We start from the raw sequence: 19,521 nt of genomic DNA, 5'->3' as shown, positions 1-19,521 counted from the left end.
GCGGAAAAAAATGGAAAAAAAAAACAAACAAACAAAAAAAAAGAATTTGTTACAGGGACCTTATTATAGAGTTGATTTCAAATACCTTATTGATGTATCTAAATAGTAGTTTTAAGTAAAACATTTTATGTTCACACTGTCTGGAGAAGATGGCCAATTCTGATGTAATTTATGTAAAACATAACTTTTGCTAAGATTAATGATTCGTTAGTAAAGGATATCATGTGAAGAATTTCCTCTCATGCTGCTTTGAGTCAGCAGTGTTTCCATGCTCTTCATGCAGCTGGATCGCTACAAAGAACTTAAGGAGCAAGTCAGAAGAAAGGTGGCAATAATGACACAACAGCTCGAAAAGCTGCAGTGGGAGCAGAGAGCGGATAGAGATAGATTAGCGTTTGAGAAGAGGAGGCATGGAGAAGTCCAGGTACCTTGGTTTGTGTAGTCATAATTCAGAATTCTGTTCAGTAACATTTTATTACCTTTTTACATTAGCTTTTCAACGTATAAGTGGATTTATATCAGATATAAGAAATTAATTAAAAATTTTGAATTATTATGCTGCTTAATATCATTTGGTACTCATTTTATGGTCTAAGCTACAGATAGTATCTTCATTTGTGTTGTCAGTAAGCTTTTTCTGAACATCTGTATAGTGATAGGCATGGACAGATAATACTGCTCCTGTTCTTACATATATTATAGTCCAGTGAGGTTAGGAGGAAGATAAAGGGGGAAAAGCAATTAAGTATCATAATAGAGGTGAATATAAAGTTATTTGTAAACATTAAGGACATAGTCCAAGAGGAACAATAATAGTCTACATGGAAAGTAACCATCAAGATAGCATTATAGCCTGACTGATGGTGGCTCAGTGGATAGAGTGTTGACCTGGGATACTGAGGACCTAGGTTCAAAACCCCAAGGTCACTGGCATGAGCGTGGGCTCATCCAGCTTGAGTGTGGGGTCATGTCAAGCATTATAATGGTTTGCCTTAAAGTAAGAGAGACACACATGGTTGTTGGCTTAAACCCACATGTTGCTAACTTGAAGCCTAAATTCACTGGCTTGAGCATGGGATTATTGGCTCAGCTGGAGCCCCACCCCTCCCCCGTCAAGGCATGTATAAGATGCAATCAATAAACAACTAAAGTGCTACAACTACAAGGTGATGCTTCTTATCTCTCTCCTGTCTGTTCTCTCTTTAAAAAAAAAAAATATATATATATATATGTACATATATGTATATTGCATTATAATGGTTTGCCTTAGAATAAGACAGTCCTGGCTATTCCAGTCAGTCCTATTCCTTACTGACTTGTGTAATCTTGGTAAGTAACTAAATCATTTAATTTCTCTGGACTTTGATAGGTATGTCTACTTCAGAGTGATGGGCAGGTTGAATAAGATGAAAGTGAGTGTCTACTACACCAAGCATCTGATCTTTCCCCTCTGATGACTCATGGTGTGATACATACTGCTCACAAAAATTAGGGCATATTTCAAGATAAATACGAATAAAATATCCCCTAATTTTTGTGAGCAGTATATGATAATCATGAAGAAAGGGCATTTTGTGGAGAAGAAAAACAAGTTAACATAGCAATAATTAATTTTAAAACACTTGTATAATTTGTATTTTCTTATAAAATTATATGCTGATTTCTGTGAATTCTTACCGCATACTTTTGCCATTGTGCATGCTAATTTTGGAAAAGCCTATTTATCTTTACATGTTAAATTCTCTGGTACCCACACCACAAAGCCTTACTTAGCCTGCCTTTTCTCCCTACCCCACCAAAAAAAACCCCGAAAATAATTTCTTCTGCATCTAATCACTCATTCTTAATCTATATCTCATTTTATCAGATTGAAGGATAAGTATAGTTAATTAATACAGCTCTGCTAGACTGGAAGCTTCTTACAGGCAGGATTCATAATAGTGTCCATTGTAAACCTTGTATTTAGTAGATGTCAGTAAGTGTTAGTTAAATTGCTGTTGTCTTTTGAATATGAAAACATTGATAGAAGAAGAATTATATCCAGGTGGAGAGAGATGGAAAATCTGTACTCATATTTAGTGTTCCACAGAATTGGTGATTCCCTTCCCGGACAGGAGGGGCTATAACTTTCCAAGATACCGAGATGGCTAGGTGCTGGGCAGTGTTGGGTTTTCCCAAACAGCTAGCACAGTCAGCTAGCACCTGAAATGCAGAATGCCTGGTACCAAGGCAGTCTGATTTCTCTCCATTATGTGTCCAGGAGAGCACCCAGTCCCTGACACACCTCCTTGTGGGACGATGACCCTGGTCTTTCACATTTCCTGCAGTAAAGCCTATTCAACCTAAGCTATCTGAACAGGTGGTGCTCCCTGAAAGACCCACCTGGAGTGTGAAGTAATGACCACAAAGGAACCCATCTGGTGTGACAAGCCTTGGGAGTGGCAAGAGTAAAGGCAGGGGCAGATTTTTCCAGTTGACTAAACTTTGTATTATTTTTTAACTAATCTTGTTTTTTTTTCTCTTTGTATGGATTTTTTTTTTTTTTTTTTTTTTTGTAGTGGGAGTAGGGGAGATACAGAGACAGATTCCCTCATGCACCCTGACCGGGATCCACCCTGTAACCCCCGACTGGGGCCCATACTCTGCCCATCTGGGGCCATGCTTGCAGCTGAGCTATTTTTTTTCTTTATAATATTTTTCCAAAACTGGAAACGGGAAGGCAGTCAGACTCCGCATGTGCCCAACCGGGATCCACCCGGCATGCCCACCAGGGGGTGATGCTCTGCCCATCTTGGGGCGTCGCTCTGCCACAATCAGAGCCACTCTAGCGCCTGAGGCAGAGGCCACAGAGCCATCCTCAGCACCTGGGCAAACTTTGCTCCAGTGAAGCCTTGGCTGCTGGAGGGGAAGAGAGAGACAGAGAGGAAGGAGAGGGGGAGGGGTGGAGAAGCAGATGGGCGCTTCTCCTGTGTGCCCTGGCTGGGAATTGAACCTGGGACTCCTGCATGCCAGGCCGATGCTCTACCACTGAGCCAACCGGCCAGGGCCGAGCTATTTTTTTAGTACCTGAGGTGGAAGCTCCACTGAGCCATCCTTAGTGCCCAGGGCCAATGAGTTTGAATCAGTGAGCCTAAGCTGTGGGAGGGGAAGAGAGAGAGAGAGAGAGAGAGAGAGAGAAGGGGCAGGGGGAGGGGTGGAGAAGCAGATGGTCACCTCTCCTGTGTGCCCTGACTGGGAATCAAACCCAGTACCTCCACACACAGGGTCGATGCTCTACTTCTGAGCTAATTGGCCAGGACCTGTGTGGAATTCTTAAGTGAGATATTAAAATTTCAATATAAGGGCTCTAGTTTCAAAATGCTTGACTTCCTGGAGAAAATGAACTGTGTCTTGCTCATTTTTATAATTCTGGCTCTAGCATAGATGTTTGTTCAGTGAATTTGTGTGATACACAGGCACAGTGAAATAAGTATCTTCATGGAATTTGTTTTTCCCTTTACATTTGAAAACTTTGCTATTTATTCTCTTTCCTGATGTGGTATAATGAAGAAGATTTGTGTTTTTTATTTTTGTACACTCCTGGTTTTAAATTACTTAGTAATGAAGTAAGACAGCTTAATCTTCTGTAGTGCGCAGGATGAGGTTAAAGACGTGAAACAAATTGGAGACTACCATTGTATTTGGATTTAGTGATAATGTGAATGGAGCAAGACTTTTGTGAAGCCCTCCTCCCAAAAGCCTATGGTTGCCTTAAATGTCCTGTGCTATCAAAACACTAAGCCACTCTACCGGAATTACTTATTTAATTTTCTCTCCCATCAGACCTTAGTCCTTGAAAGCAGGACTCTATCCTATTCTTTATTGTAGCTCTAGTTCCTAGCATGTGGTAGCCAGTGAGTAAATATTTATTGCATGGATTAGTTTGCAGCATAGGGAATACAGTCAGTAATATTGGGAAGAGTATGTGAAGCACTGGGGGTACTATACTGTAAGTACATGACTTTTAACCACTTTGCTATACATCTGAAACTAACATAGAATAATATTGAATGTAAACTGTAATTGAGAAATGAATTTTTTTTAAAAAAGAGCCTGACCTGTGGTGGTGCAGTGGGTTAAGCATCAACCTGGAATGCTGAGGTCACTGGTCCAAAACCTGGGCTGGTCAAGGCACATACAAGAAGCAACTACGAGTTGATGCTTCCTGCTCCTCCCCTCACCTTTCTGTCTAAAAATCAATAAATAAAATTTAAAAATTTTAAATATCATATATAACAAAGCACAGATAGACAGATATTAACACAAAGCAGAAGTCCCAGAAGAAATGATTGATAGTCTTGTGAAATACTCAATTTATACTATATCATATCATTATCAAACTGCACCTTTAATTTATGAGCTAATTTTAAAATGCAGGATAGTATTTCTCTTAACTGCTATTGCTCAGAGAGGGGACACCTTGTTTTTATTTTTCTGAGATTTATTTTCTTTTGTTAATTAAAATGCATGTTCAGTTTTATTGTTATTTCATTGTTTACTCCATCTCAATTTGCTATAAATTTAAACTTTTTAATTAAAAAATACCAAATATGTGAGGAAAAAAAGAACTATGTATAGATATTTGAAAATAGTCACCTTGGAGCTTGAATTTACAAGAGTAAATTTTATGGAGATCAGATATCTAATAAATGGTGGAACCAGGATTTGAACCCTGATTCTTATAATCTCAAAGCTCTGTACCATCTGCCTTTTCAAAATTAAAATTTGCTCTTGTGACGATTTTCATTGGTTATATATGTATTTCAAATTCAGAATAACTAAGGATATTACAGTAAGTTCTAAGCACATAGCAAGAAATCAATTTTATTTGTATGAAATTTCTATAATTGATTTTAGGTTTTATTTCTTAATTTAGGAAAATCTGAAACGAATAAAGGAACAAATAGAAGATCATAAAAAACGAATTGAGAAGTTGGAGGAGTATACAAAAACATGCATGTGGGTATTGTTAAAAAATATTCCTTGATGCCTGACCAAGTGGTGGCGCAGTGGATAGAGCGTTGGACTGGAATGCAGAGGACCCAGGTTTGAGACCCCGAGGTCGCCAGCTTGAGCGCAGGCTCATCTGGTTTGAGCAAAGCTCACCAGCTTAGACCCAAGGTCACTGGCTTGAGCAAGGGGTTACTCGGTCTGCCATAGCCCCACGGTCAAGGCCATATGAGAAAGCAATCAATGAACAACTAAGAAGTTGCAATGAAAAACTAATGATTGATGTTTCTCATCTCTTTCCATTCCTGTCTATCTCTGTCTCTGTAAAAAATAAAAAAAAATAAAAAAAGATTCCTTGACCCTGGACAGTGGCTCAGTGGACAGAGCATTGGCCTGGCGTATGGATGTCCCGGGTTTGATTCCCATCCCACAGGAGAAGTGGCCATCTACTTCTCTTCCTTTCCTCTCCCCCTTCTCTCCTTCCTCTCCTGTGGCCAGTGGCTCAATTGGTTTTAGTGTGGCCCTGGGCACTGAGGATAGCTCCATTGGAGTGCACCCTCAGGTGCTGAAAATAGTTCCATGCTCCAGCATCAACCTAAGACGAGGGTGGGGGACTGGGTGGATCCTAGTCATGGTGCATGGGAGAGTCTGCCACACTATCTTACCCTTCTCTCACCTAAGACAAAAAAAAAGTTCCTTGCAGCTGTCTTAATAGTCTGGTTTATTTGTAGTATATTCATCAATTAAATGTTTTCATTGTATCATAAATGTTTTCGCTTCTCCATTGTTTTCATTGCACTGTATATAATTTAAAATTATATTTAAGCACATATATAACATTTAAGTTTTGAAAATTAAAATTTATTTAATTGTGAAACTTAAAATTTTTTTGGCATTAAAATTTTATAATAAAAGTTATGTCACGAAAGCTAGTACAATCTATGTATTATTCTACCACTAAAAAATTTTTAATTGTCATTTACTAGTTATTAAGCACATAATTATTGCTCTGGCTGTAGAGATCTGCCTTACTTTTGCAGTATCCAGAAATAGATAGTTTTGAATCAACAAAGAATGATCAAAGTCTTTTTTGCCCATGTTTGGTGCTAGGTTTATTTTATTGCATTTTTCATCATTTAAAATTGATAGAGCACTATTTCATTCCCCTGCAATGCCAGACCCAAGTAAGTTGTATTTTATGATCCCTAAATTTTAGTTTTTCTTTTTGCTATATAATATTATTATATAGGGATTGCTTGAAAGAGAAAAAGCAGCAGGAGGAAACCCTAGTGGATGAAATTGAGAAAACCAAATCAAGAATTTTTGAAGTTAATGAAGAGATGAATCTTATTAGAAGTGAACTGCAGAATGCTGGAATTGATACCCATGAGGGAAAGCGCCAGCATAAGAGAGCAGAAGTTCTGGAACACCTTAAAAGACTTTACCCAGATTCTGTGGTAATTAGAGTGAATAGTTCATTTAAACAAAAGGCTAAGCTTTCTTATTGGGATTTAAAATGTTATCGTTATTTGGAGGCAAAATTACTTCAGAAATCTTTAAGTGTTGTGTTTGATAACTTATTTATATTTAAAATATAATGGTGAGTAATTGGGATAAAAATGTAAGTAACTTCCAATAGTATCTATACAGAAGTAATTATTAAGGAAAAACATTGACATGAACACATTACCAAGAAAGTCCAAGTTATGGCCAGTATTTCCATAGGACTTGGATACCATGAAGTGGTCTCCTTTCCCAAAACATATAGCCTCAAACCTCATATTCTTTATAGTTATACTTTTTTAAATTGTATTTTCAGTAGATATCACACACTATGACTAGAAGTTTTGCAATGGCAGATGTGACAGCAAAATTAGCACACATTTCTTTTTCCTCCTTCACAATTTCACTTGTAGAATATTTGTTCTTACCATAGGTCTTAGCAACTTCGACATACAGTTTTTTTCTGTCCTTATTAAGTTTAGACCTTTTACCTTTTCACTTAAAAGAAGCACTTGACCACTTTACGGCTTCTTTTGGGCATATCTGGAATGCCAGCCTCGCTACTCATGCTGTGGGGCTACTAGGCTACTATTAAGTAAAATAAGAGTAACTTGAACACAGCACTGATCCTCCACAGTCAATCTGATAGCTGAGGCGGTTGCTAGGTGACTAATGGGAAGACATGCAGTGTGGATGCACCAGACAAAGGGGTGATTCATGTCTTGGATGGGATGACTAAGAGTTCATCACACTCCTCCATGCACAATTTATAACTTGGGACTTGTTTATTGAGTCGTTTATTTCTGAAATTTTCCATTCAATGTTTTTAGATTGTGGTTGACCACAGTAAGAGAAACCACAGAAAGTGACACTGCAGATAAGAGGGTGGCCACTCGTGGTGAATGGAGGAGGAAAAAACAGAAGAGTATAATAAATAGTAACAACAATGATTTTTCATAAAGAAGTTGGTATTTATAAAGTAGAACTGAGCACCTTCAGCTAGTCTAGGGTTGACATTCTGACATTTTTAAGTAAACTTTTTAATTTCAGTCTAATGAATTCTTGACCATTCTTCAGATTTCAAGTAACACTTCTTTGTGAGAAGCCTTTCCTGACGTCTCAGGTCAACCTACTCCCTGTTATACACTCTCAGTGCTCTGTGCTTTATCACAGTGTCCATTAGTATTCTATATATTTTTACATGTGTATGATTACTGATTATTCCTGTCTTTCTTCCCTGCTAGACTAACAGCTCTGTGAGGTCAGAAAGTATCTGTTTTGTTCAGTACTGTTTACCCAGTATATATAGCTCAGTATCTGCATGTGGTGAAATGGGGAGTCCTCATAGATTCTTATTTAGTGAATAATAAGGGAATGGATGCATACCACTTAATTATTGTAGCTTTGTAAAAATATTTTAATACCTTGGTAAGGCTAGTCCCTCCTCATGACTCTTTTTTTAATGAAGTGTGACACATCTTAATGAATATTTCATAATAAATCTTATGTCTATTTGAATGAGACTTAACTTCACGTTAATAATTTTATAAAATTAGTTTCTGGTTTATGCTGCTTTGTTACATTAGAAAACTATGAATTATATGTTCCTTATGAATGTATTTGTTGTTCTTTCCTTTTTTGAAACCTGCGAAGTTTGGAAGACTACTTGACCTGTGTCATCCTATTCATAAAAAGTACCAGCTGGCTGTTACTAAGCTTTTTGGCCGGTACATGGTCGCCATTGTTGTAACCTCTGAAAAGATAGCAAGAGATTGTATTCGATTTCTGAAAGAGGAAAGAGCCGAACCTGAGATGTTCCTTGCTCTAGATTACCTTGATGTAAGATATTTATAATGTTTAGTATTTTATAGTGATAAAAAGTCTTGTCTTTTACAGTATGTCTTTATTGCCTAAAATTATGGTAGTATCTGAAAAAAATCACAGCTTAGATGCCAGTCAGTCATTCAGATGGCTGGTGTTAATATATTGGCAGGCCAAGAATAATATCAAGTGGGTGCTGTCTTTTTAATTTCATATCATTTCTTCCATATCTAGTTTTGCCATATAATTATACCTTGATGATTTTGAGGACATTGCTTTAGCCTACTACCCAGCAATATCTTTATTTGATAGCAAAGTGTAGGAGATGGATAAGACATATGGTCTTTTGGTGAAATACCAGTCCAGATTCTCAATCATAAATATATGATCCAGTGAATATGTGCCAGTCTTGGTGGAACAGGCTAATTTTGGCCTTGGGGTATGTATTGAGAGGTCTTGGAGTTTCCAGGGTCTAAATTCCCAAATGAATTTAGCTCTGTCATTATCAAGATTGATATCTTTCAGTAATTTTTTTCTTGACCACTGAAGAAAATGTACTATTGGTCCAGTCTACCAGACCCTGAACCAAAGGCAATATGCATAGTGGTCGAAAGCAAATGCCCTGGACTTGAACAGACCTGAGTATGAATCTCAGCCCTGCTTTTAATTAGTTCTCACTACTTGTTCTTAATTTTTCTGAACTTCAGTTTCTTCATCTCTGAAGTAGAGGAAGTAGTCCTTACGTTATTAGATTATTGCAAAGAATCTTTACATGAAGAGCACCTAGCACAGTGCCTGGCACAGAAGAGAGGCTCAGCAAAGCTAGCTGGGTACCAGTGGTCCAGATTTGCAATACATTGCAGATACTTTTTTTTAATCTTAGACCCAACTTAAAAGTCATGTCAAAGTATGTCTGGAGGTTTTCCCAATCATTAAACTGTGGAATTTTTTGAGTTCCACAGTGCGGTACCACCCTTTTATTTTTTTAAGTGAGAAGATGGGAGGCAGAGAGAGACTCCTGCATATACCCCAAAACCAGGATCCACCCAGCAAGCCCACTAGGGGGCAATGCTCTGCTCATCTGATGCCCTTGCTCCCTTTCAACAGGAGCCATTTTTTTTAGTGCCTGAGGTAGAAGCTATGGAGCCATCCTCAGTGCCTAAGGCCAACTTGCTCTAATTGAGCCTTGGCTGCAGGAGGGAAGGGAGTAAAAGAGAGAGGGAGAGAGAATAGTGAGAGGGGGAGGGGTGGAGAAGCAAATAGGCACTTCCTCCTGTGTACCCTGATCAGGAATTGAACCCGGGACATCCACGCATGGGGCCGACACTCTTCACAGAGCCAACTGGCCAGGGCTGAGCATGGAGCATTTCTCATACATTGCTTTGTCCCAGCTAACTAGTTAGTGACAGAGTTGAATCTGGAAATTTTATCTTCTGGCTTTTTGATGAACTATATTTTTTAAAAGTTGGATATGATTCAGTGGTAGGATATAGTTAATCGAGTTCTGGTCAAACTTTTATTGTATATAAATGTATACTCAATCTCTTGCTGTCATACTTATGTGTGTTTTTTTTAGAAAGAATACTGGGTATTTGGTTTTTTAGTGTATCTAATATATTACTTTTTAAACCTTTTAGATCAAGCCAATTAATGAAAGGTTACGGGAGATTAAAGGCTGTAAAATGGTGATTGATGTCATAAAGACTCAGTTTCCGCAGCTGAAGAAAGTAATTCAGTTTGTATGTGGAAATGGCCTTGTCTGTGAGACTGTGGAAGAAGCAAAGCATATTGCATTCAGTGGACCTGAAAGACGGAAGGTAGAACATTTAGATTATACTTTTGGATAATCTGAAACAACATTTGTAAGACTATCATATTACACACACAAATACTTATATATGTTTCATATGACTTTTAATTAGGAAAACTAACAAAGAACCTAAGGTGGTTATGGATTCAGTAGTTTTTATGATGCTGAGTTGAATTTTCAAAAAATTAACTGATGTAGCATTTCCCAAAATCATAAATTATATTTTGGAAATTAGGTTTATTGTAATAATACCTTCAAAGCAGTTAATTAAATTTTTTACTTATATGCAATAAATGCTCTTGCTGAATCTCAGCATACCCTGCATTTAAATATATAGTATGTGTGTTTTGGAATATCAGGAAAGATTTTAGGTGCTTATTTTAGATTATGGGTTAATTCTTCCATAGCTTAATGGAGATACAACCTCTCCTTTTACACAGTCAAGGTATTAACACAATTGAAGTGACAGAAATGGCACAATTGAAAATGAGTTTAGCCTGACCAGGTGGTGGCACAGTGGATAGAGCATCGGACTGGCCTCAGAGAACCCAGGTTCGAAACCCCAAGGTTGCCGGCTTGAGCATGGGATCATAGACATGACTCCTTGGTCACTAGCTTCAGCCCAAGGTTGCTGGCTTGAGCAGGGGGTCACTCGTTCTGCTGTAGCCCCCCAGTTAAGGCAGATATGAGAAAGCAATCAATGAACAATTGAACAACTAAGGAGCCGCAACAAAGAATTGATGCTTCTCATCTTTCTCCCTTCATGTTTATCCCTACTTGTCTCTCTCTCTCTCTCTCTGTCTCTGTCACAAAAAAGAGGTTATTAAATACTAATCTCTCAAAGAAGTAATTTTGGTTTTAAAAATAAATATTGTTCTTTCCCGAAGCTCAGAGGTTGCCAGTTCGATCCCTGATCAGGGCACATACAGGAACAGATCGATGTTCCTGTCTTTCACTCTCTCCATTGCTCTCTCTAAAATCAACTTTAAAAATTGAACATTAAAAATAAATATTCTCCCCTGGCCGGTTGGCTCAGTGGTAGAGCGTCGGCCTGGCATGCAGAAGTCCCGGGTTTGATTCCTGGCCAGGGCACACAGGAGAAGCGCCCACCTGCTTCACCACCCCTCCCCCTCTCCTTCCTCTCTGTCTCTCTCTTCCCCTCCCGCAGCCGAGGCTCCATTGGAGCAAAGATGGCCCGGGCGCTGGGGATGGCTCCTTGGCCCCTGCCCCAGGTGCTAGAGTGGCTCTGGTCGCGGCAGAGCAATGCCCTGGAGGGGCAGAGCATCGCCCCCCTGGTGGGCAGAGCTTCGCCCCTGGTGGGCGTGCCGGGTGGATCCCGGTCGGGCGCATGCAGGAGTCTGTCTGTCTCTCCCCGTTTCCAGCTTCAGAAAAAATACAAAAAAAAATAAATAAATAAAATAAAATAAATATTCTCGTCTCAGAATAGAGTTTGTATTAATTAAGCAATGTTTAATTTTTCAGATTATCTGACAGTTTTTTTAATTACATCTGTGATGAAGTTTACATAGTGCCTAAGGGCATAAGCCATAATGTAAGACCAGTGATGCTACTTAGTAATTATATAATTATGTGTGACTTTAGGCAAGTTTCTAAACCTCTAATATTAGTTTTTTGGAAGAAATAATACATATTTTATAGTTATAAGGGTTAAATTAATATGCAAAATACACCTGACCAGGTGGTGGCACAGTAGATAGAACGTTGGCTTGGGACGCGGAGGGCACAGGTTTGAAGCCCCGAGGTCGCTGACTTGAGCCCAAAGGTTGCTGGCTTGAAGCCCAAGGTCACTGGCTTGAGTAAGAGGTCACTTGCTCTACTGCAACCCCTAGTCAAGGCACATAGGAGAAAGCAATCAGTGAACAACTAAGGTGGCATAACGAAGAATTGATGCTTCTCATCTCTCTCCCTTCCTGTCTGTCTGTGTCTCTGTCCATCCCTATTCCTCCCTCTCTGTCTTGCAAAAAAAAAAAAAGCAAAATACTATTATAGTGCCTAGAAAATAACTCTCAAAAAGTGGTAGTCATTTTTTTATTTACTAGTCAATTAAAATATTTGATCTGGAATGTCCAGAGTTGCAAATTAATGCAGAACAGGTTATTATGAAAGATAATTTTTAGCTTTAAATTTATTGACTATCTAATATTAACTTCTCATATTGCAGTACTATCTTAACGATAATGTGATCAGTCTTAGTAATCACTGTCATTGATTTCTGCATACTAAATTTAAGTAGGTGTAATAAGTGAGCTACAAATATATCTTCATTATTTTGCTATCTAATTATGTTAAAATTTATTTTTGTATATTTGTAAAATTGATTTTGTAAAATTGATTTTTTTTTTTTTTTTGTATTTTTCTGAAGCTGGAAATGGGGAGAGACAGTCAGACAGACTCCCGCATGCGCCCGACCGGGATCCACCCGGCACGCCCACCAGGGGTGATGCTCTGCCCACCAGGGGGTGATGCTCTGCCCCTCCGGGGCATTGCTCTGCCACGACCAGAGCCACTCCAACGCCTAGGGCAGGGGCCAAGGAGCCATCCCCAGCACCTAGGCCATCCCCACTCCAAAGGAGCCTCTGCTGCGGGAGGGGAAGAGAGAGACAGAGAGGAAGGAGGGGGGGGATGGAGAAGCAAATGGGCACTTCTCCTATGTGCCCTGGCCGGGAATCGAACCCGGGTTCCCCGCATGCCAGGCCGACGCTGTACCGCTGAGCCAACCGGCCAGGGCCTGTAAAATTGATTTTTGAAGATTTATGAGGTCATTTTATTTTATTTTATTTTGGTGAGGTCATTTTAAAGAAATCACATGAAGATAAGACTATATTTCTTCCTTTTTTCATTCAACAAATATTATTGGTTTTTATCTGTTCACAGTAAAATGTTTTACCCTTTTAAGCTGTATCTTTCTTATTCTTATGATTATCTTAAAATTTTAATCAGCTTTGTCATTTGTGTCTTAAGTATATTGCAGGGACTTTATCTTCTCCCTATTATAGTTATATCACTTCAGAAATTCTCTCTGTGCTTTAGGATGCATAAAACCTTTGAATAGACGTCACATTTTCACAGATATGAGTCTTCAATCTGTGCTTTTGTTTTTTTATGGACTTTATATATTTTCATAGACTTGATAATCATGTTTTAGAACTTTATTCAAATACTGCAAGTGACATCACAAAAATCATGTTTATTTTCTAAATAACATACAGTATATAGAAACTACATAATATAAATTACAATAATTCTTATTGTATGGTCAACATAATTTTTTTAAATTTTAATTTATTCATTTTAAAGAGGAGAGAGAGAGAAGGAGGGGGGAAGAGCAGGAAGCATCAACTCCCATATGTGCCTTGACTGAGCAAACCCAGGGTTTCGAACTGGTGACCTCAGCGTTCCAGGTCGACGCTTTATCCACTGCGCCACCACAGGCCAGGCCATCAAGATTTTTATAACAATTTTTAAATGCTTTTCTGGTTTTTGGTGAGTGTTTTTTTCCGTTTTATTGACTTTATTGTGGTGACACTGTTTAACAAAATTATATAGGTTTCAGGTACACAGTTCTACTTCACATCAGTACATCGTATTATGTGTTCACCACCCTAAGCCTCTGTTTATCACCATTTTCTTCCTTTACACTCCTATCCCTCTTATTCCCCAGCGATCACCACACTGTTGTCTGTATCCATGGGTTTTTTTCTCTTCCTTTCCCTGTTTTGCTTGTTAGTTCACTTTGTTCATTAGATTCTGCACATGAGTGAAATCATACAGTAGTTGTGTTTCTCTGACTGGCTTATTTCACTTAGCATAATGCTGTCCTGGTCCATACATGTTGTCACAAATGATAAGATTTCCTTTTTTATGGCTGAGTAGTATGCCACTGTATAAATGTACCATAGTTTGGTTATCCTACTAGCATAACTTCCTGAAGGTCAATACCATATTTCACTCCCTTTGTCCCTCCGGTCCCCAGTGTAGAGTGTCTCAGACATGGCAGTCATGCAGGGAGTGTTTGAATGAAGGAATCAGTGAGACTCCTATTTGTTGGCTTTTTTTTTAATCAGCTCATATTACATGGTTATAGTCCTCCACAGGTGTTCTTCTACTTTGACTAGAAACATTTGCAAAACATTGATAATTGCTTTTATTTACTCTGTAAAGCAGAAATCTTCAACTTGTGTGCTGCAAGAATTTTTCAAGCATGCAATACCTGACTATTTAGTCAGGGGCACTGACCTCTTTTCCTTTAGATCAGTGGTAGTCAACCTGGTCCCTACCGCCCACTAGTGGGTGTTCCAGCTTTCATGGTGGGTGGTAGAGAGAGACAGGAAGAAGAGGGGGAGGGGTGGAGAAGCAGATGGGCGCTTCTCCTGTGTGCCCTGGCCAGGAATCGAATCCGAGACTCCCACACGCCAGGCTGACACTCTACCACTGAGCCAACCGGCCCAGGCCCCTACTTTATAAATCACCGTTACTGTGGAACCAGTGGGCGGTTAGAAAATTTTACTACTAACAGATACAAAAGTGGACGGTAGGTATAAAAAGGTTGACTACTCCTGCTTTAAATTATCAAATAAAAAATGTCAACAGCCAACACACCAATCGTCATCCAGTGTAGCTGAATCAAAATTGTATCTGTTTTTGTGTCAAATTGGCAAAAACTATATTTTTTGGTGTGCTGAAGAATTTTAGTGATTAGTTTATGTGTACCATTAGATGAAAAAGGTTGAAATCACCACCATAAAGCCTACACCTAGGACTATAACTTCAAGCTATTTTATACTCCTGAATCCATTTAAATTTTGTTCTTGGTTCTAGTTCATATCCATTTGGAGAATGTGATATTTTTGCTATCCTCAAGTTACTAAAGCTGTTTTCATAATATGCCATTGATGTGTGATATCAAATTCTTCAAATATAGGATTATGTAATTCAAACTATTTGATATTCAATACAGATATTCTTAGGGGTTTTTTCTTTTTAATATTGAATATGTTTGGAACTAATATACAATGTATTTTGAACCTTTTAATTTTCTAATTTGTTGCTGAGAAATGCTTTGGGTCTTAGCAAAACAGGGTTTTGTTTGTATTTGTGGTTTATTGGTGGGGGGGGTCTTTCCATATGCTAGAGATTTTACTATATGGTTTTTCTCATCTACAAATTCTCAGCTGTAAAAATTATGTCCTATTTTTATTTCTTTATGTACATTTCTCCAACATAAAATGTTTTTAATTTTACAGACAGTTTCTCTTGATGGGACATTATTTTTAAAATCTGGGGTGATCTCTGGAGGTTCAAGTGACTTAAAATACAAGGCTCGATGCTGGGATGAGAAAGAGTTAAAGAATTTAAGAGACAGAATAACCCAGCTAATGCAAGAATTAAAGGTAAATCCATGTTATGAAAGTTATAGAATAACTGTTTTTTTAAAACAATATTTTGGTAATAAAAGTACCATGCCTGTGGTTTTTTTAAATTCTAATAATGCAAAATGAAATAAAGGAAAAAATTCCTTACCTGTGCTACATCTCAGTGGTATTTCCTAAACACAGTTTGGTGCATAACCTTTGGAAGTATTCTCTGTCTAGGTAGGTATATATATTATTTTTCCTTTTGTGTTTTAGAAGACTTTTGCTATAGTGTTTGTAATAAGCTTTTTTCATTGATATCATAATACAGACATGTTCTCATTTTAGTATGTAGACAACTTCTTTATTTTTCATGAATCCTGCCTGGTATTTCATTGTGTAGACTTTCTTCATTTAACCAACCTTCAATAATTTTGTCATTTTGGTTTTTGCTATTACAGATGATGTAGCCTTAAGCATTCTTTAGAGAGGGAAAATAACATTGTACTTGATAGTATAAATTTGGTGGCCACACCACCTAAGATTGAATCTTAGTTCTGCCACTTTCTAGAATCTAGCAGTATATACTTGGGCAAGGTCCCTAACCACCTTGTACCTTAGTTTCACCATCTGTTAAGTGTGGTTACTAAGAATACTTTACTTTTAGGGTAATTTTAACAATAAAATCAGATAATCCAGATAAAATACTTAAAACAGTGCCTGGCATATATGAATACTATATAAATATTTGTTGTTATTATATAATTTATTTGTGTAACTATATCTCAGAGATGAATTTCTATATGTGAAATTTCTGGGGCTAAGGATATGTGTATTTAAAATGTTGAGACATATTACTAAATTCCTATCAAAATAAAACCTGTAGCCTGACCTGTGGTGGCGCAGTGGATAAAGCGTCGACCTGGAAATGCTGAGGTCACTGGTTCGAAACCCTGGGCTTGCCTGGTCAAGGCACATATGGGAGTTGATGCTTCCAGCTCCTCCCCCCTTCTCTCTCTCTCTGTCTCTCCTCTCTCTCTCTTCCTTTGTCTCTCCCTCTCCTCTCTAAAACGAATAAATAAAATAAATAAATAAATAAATAAAACCTGTAATAGAGTGTCTCTGCCCCTAGATTGCAATACTAGATATTAGCAAATATTTTAATCTTTACCAATCTGATTTGTTTAAAAAAGTAATCTAATTGTTTGAATATGCATTTTTTATAACTCAGGGTAAACATTTCTTCATGTATTTATTGAGTTTTTATTTATTTTTATTTTTATTTTTTGTATTTTTTTTAAGTTGGAAACGGAGGCAGTTAGACTCCCGCATGCGCCCCACCGGGATCCACCCGGCATGCCCACCAGGGGGCGATGCTCTGCCCATCCGGGGCATCGCTCTGCCGCAATCAGAGCCATTCTAGCGCCTGAGGCAGAGGCCACAGAGCCATCCTCAGCGCCCGGGCAAACTTTGCTCCAGTGGAGCCTTGGCTGCGGGAGGGGAAGAGAGACAGAGAGGAAGGAGAGGGGGAGCGGTGGAGAAGCAGATGAGCGCTTCTCCTGTATGCCCTGGCCGGGAATCAAACATGGGACTCCTGCATGCCAGGCCGATGCTCTACCACTGAGCCAACCGGCCAGGGCCTGAGTTTTTTATATTATTTTTTTCTGTGAACTGCATATTTATATCCTGTGCACACTTTTTTATTAGGTTGTTATTTTATTACCTACTTGAAGAATTATTTAAGTAAATTAGTCCTTGTGTTATAAATATATTCTGTTTGACCTTTTGTTAGCTTTATTGGGGTATAACTTACATACAATAATAGTCATCAATTTTAAGTGTAGGATTCAATAGGTTTTTGTTTGTTTGTTTTACAGTGACAGAGGGAGAGTCAGAGAGAGGGATAGATAGGGACAGACAGACAAGAACAGAGAGAGATGAGAAGCATCAATATTAGTTTTTCATTGCGACACCTTAGTTGTTCATTGATTGCTTTCTCATATGTGCCTTGACTGTGGGCGTTCAGCAGACTGAGTAACCCCTTGCTCGAGCCAGCGACTTTGGGTCCAAGCTGGTGAGCTTTGCTCAAACCAGATGAGCCCGCACTCAAGCTGGCGACCTCGGGGTCTCGAACCTGGGTCCTCTGCATCCCAGTCCAACGATGCTCTATCCACTACGCCACTGCCTGCTCAGGTGGATTCAGTAGGTTTTGACAAATGTATGTAGTCGTGTAACCACCATCACAATCATGATAAAGAACATTTCCATCACCCCCCAAATTTTATTTGTAGCCCTTACCTGAGTCCTTTGGATCCTGGAACCCAGTCTATTTTCTATCATTATAGGTTTTTTTTCTAGAATTTCATATAAATGGAATAACCTAATGCTGTTGATATTCATGCTGTGTATATAAAAAGTTTATTCCTTGTTATTGCTCAGGTTCTGTTTGACATTTGAATTTTTATAATGCATATGTTTTTAATCTTTATGTAGCCAAATTTATTAATTTTTATAACTTTTGAATTTTATTGTCATGCTTGGGAAGACTTTAATTTTTATTTATCTTTTTTAAGTGAGAGAGATGTGGGGAGACAGGCAGACACACAGGAAAGGAGAGAGATGAGAAGCATCAACTCATAGTGGCAGCACCTTAGTTGTTCATTGATTGCTTTTTCATATGTGCCTTGACCAGGGGCTGCAGCTGAGCCAGTGACCCCTTGCTCAGGCCAGTGACCGTGGGCTCAAGTCGGCGATCATGGGGTGATGTCTATGATCCCATGCTCAGGCTGGCAACCCCATGCTCAAGCTGGTGAATTGTGGAGATTGGTTGCACAACAGTGTTTTTACCCTTTGAATAGTATGAACGTTCATGTATGTCCTCATGCCTCCTGACTATCCAGAGTATGATTGATTTATTTTTAAAAATGTGTAAGGCAACATTAAAAAAAGGAAAATGTATGTCCTTGTTTCCATAAATTGGTTAACAAACATAATTTTAAGTTAAAACTGTAACCGGAACTAATTTTGTTTTTTGAAAAAGAACTTACTCCTGGGGATCAGCGAGCATTGAAAAAACTCACTACTTAAAGGTTTAATACTCTTAAATACTATTGAGCTGTGTCTGAAGGTAGTAAATTTAATGTATATTTTACCACAATTCTTATTTATTTTATTTGTTTTTTTGTGGCAGAGACAGAGAGAATCAGAGAGAGGGACAGATAGGGACAGACAGACAGGAAGGGAGAGAGATGAGAAGCATCAGTTCTTTGTTGCGACTCCTTAGTTGTTTATTGATTGATTCTCATATGTGCCTTGACCAGGGGGCTATAGCAGACCCAGTGACTCCTTGCTCGAGCCAGCGACCTTGGGCTCAAGCTGGTGAGCCTTGCTCAAATCAGATGAGCCTGCGCTCAAGCTGGCGACCTTGGGGTCTTGTACCTGGGTCCTCCACATCTCAGTCTGACACTCAATCCACTGCGCCACTGCCTGGTCAGGCTTTACCACAATTTTTAAAAAAGACTGGGACCAGATGGATTTATAGCTGAGTTCTATCTAATATAACCTAAGCCATTCTAAATCATAGAAATAGATGAAAACTTCTCAGTTTATTTTATAAAGTTAGTATAACTTTAGTATCAAATATGATATACTACAAAAGTAAAACTAAGTTTCCCTTTGTGAATATAAATGCGTAATTTCTAAATTAAATATTAATATAGAGAATTTGGCAATGTAGTGAAATAAAAATACATCTGACTGAACAGAATTTGTTCTAAGATGAAACAGGTGGATGTTTCAATAGTAAGTGATCACACAACATAACCCATTACTGTAACAAATTAAAGGCAGGAGAAAATTCATATGATCCTTTGTAGAAAGGCATTTGATAAAGATACATATGAGAAAGCAACCAATGAGTTACTAGGTGCTACAACTATGAGTTGATGCTGCTCATTTCTTTCCCTTCTTATCTGTCTGTCCCTCCCTCTCCCTCCTTTTGCCGTTCTCTCCCTCTTGCTAAAAAAC

General features: G+C 38.4%; 1 protein-coding gene across 2 annotated transcripts in view; it reads left to right on the top strand.

Moving 5' to 3' along the window:
* SMC1B (structural maintenance of chromosomes 1B) overlaps nucleotides 1–19,521 on the top strand; it is a 62,536-nt gene that overhangs the window by 13,687 nt on the left and 29,328 nt on the right. For both annotated transcript variants that reach the window (XM_066361295.1, XM_066361294.1), the window contains exons 7-12: nucleotides 284–424; nucleotides 4,916–4,998; nucleotides 6,239–6,446; nucleotides 8,146–8,331; nucleotides 9,951–10,130; nucleotides 15,388–15,534. In XM_066361295.1, coding sequence (XP_066217392.1) covers nucleotides 284–424; nucleotides 4,916–4,998; nucleotides 6,239–6,446; nucleotides 8,146–8,331; nucleotides 9,951–10,130; nucleotides 15,388–15,534 — 945 coding nt within the window. The remainder of the gene's footprint in view (nucleotides 1–283; nucleotides 425–4,915; nucleotides 4,999–6,238; nucleotides 6,447–8,145; nucleotides 8,332–9,950; nucleotides 10,131–15,387; nucleotides 15,535–19,521) is intronic.

Source organism: Saccopteryx leptura, chromosome 1, assembly GCF_036850995.1.
Source record: "Saccopteryx leptura isolate mSacLep1 chromosome 1, mSacLep1_pri_phased_curated, whole genome shotgun sequence".
NCBI classification, from domain to species: domain Eukaryota; kingdom Metazoa; phylum Chordata; class Mammalia; order Chiroptera; family Emballonuridae; genus Saccopteryx; species Saccopteryx leptura.
Note: the sequence above shows the minus strand (reverse complement) of the source record. Positions and strands in the feature narration are given on the sequence as shown.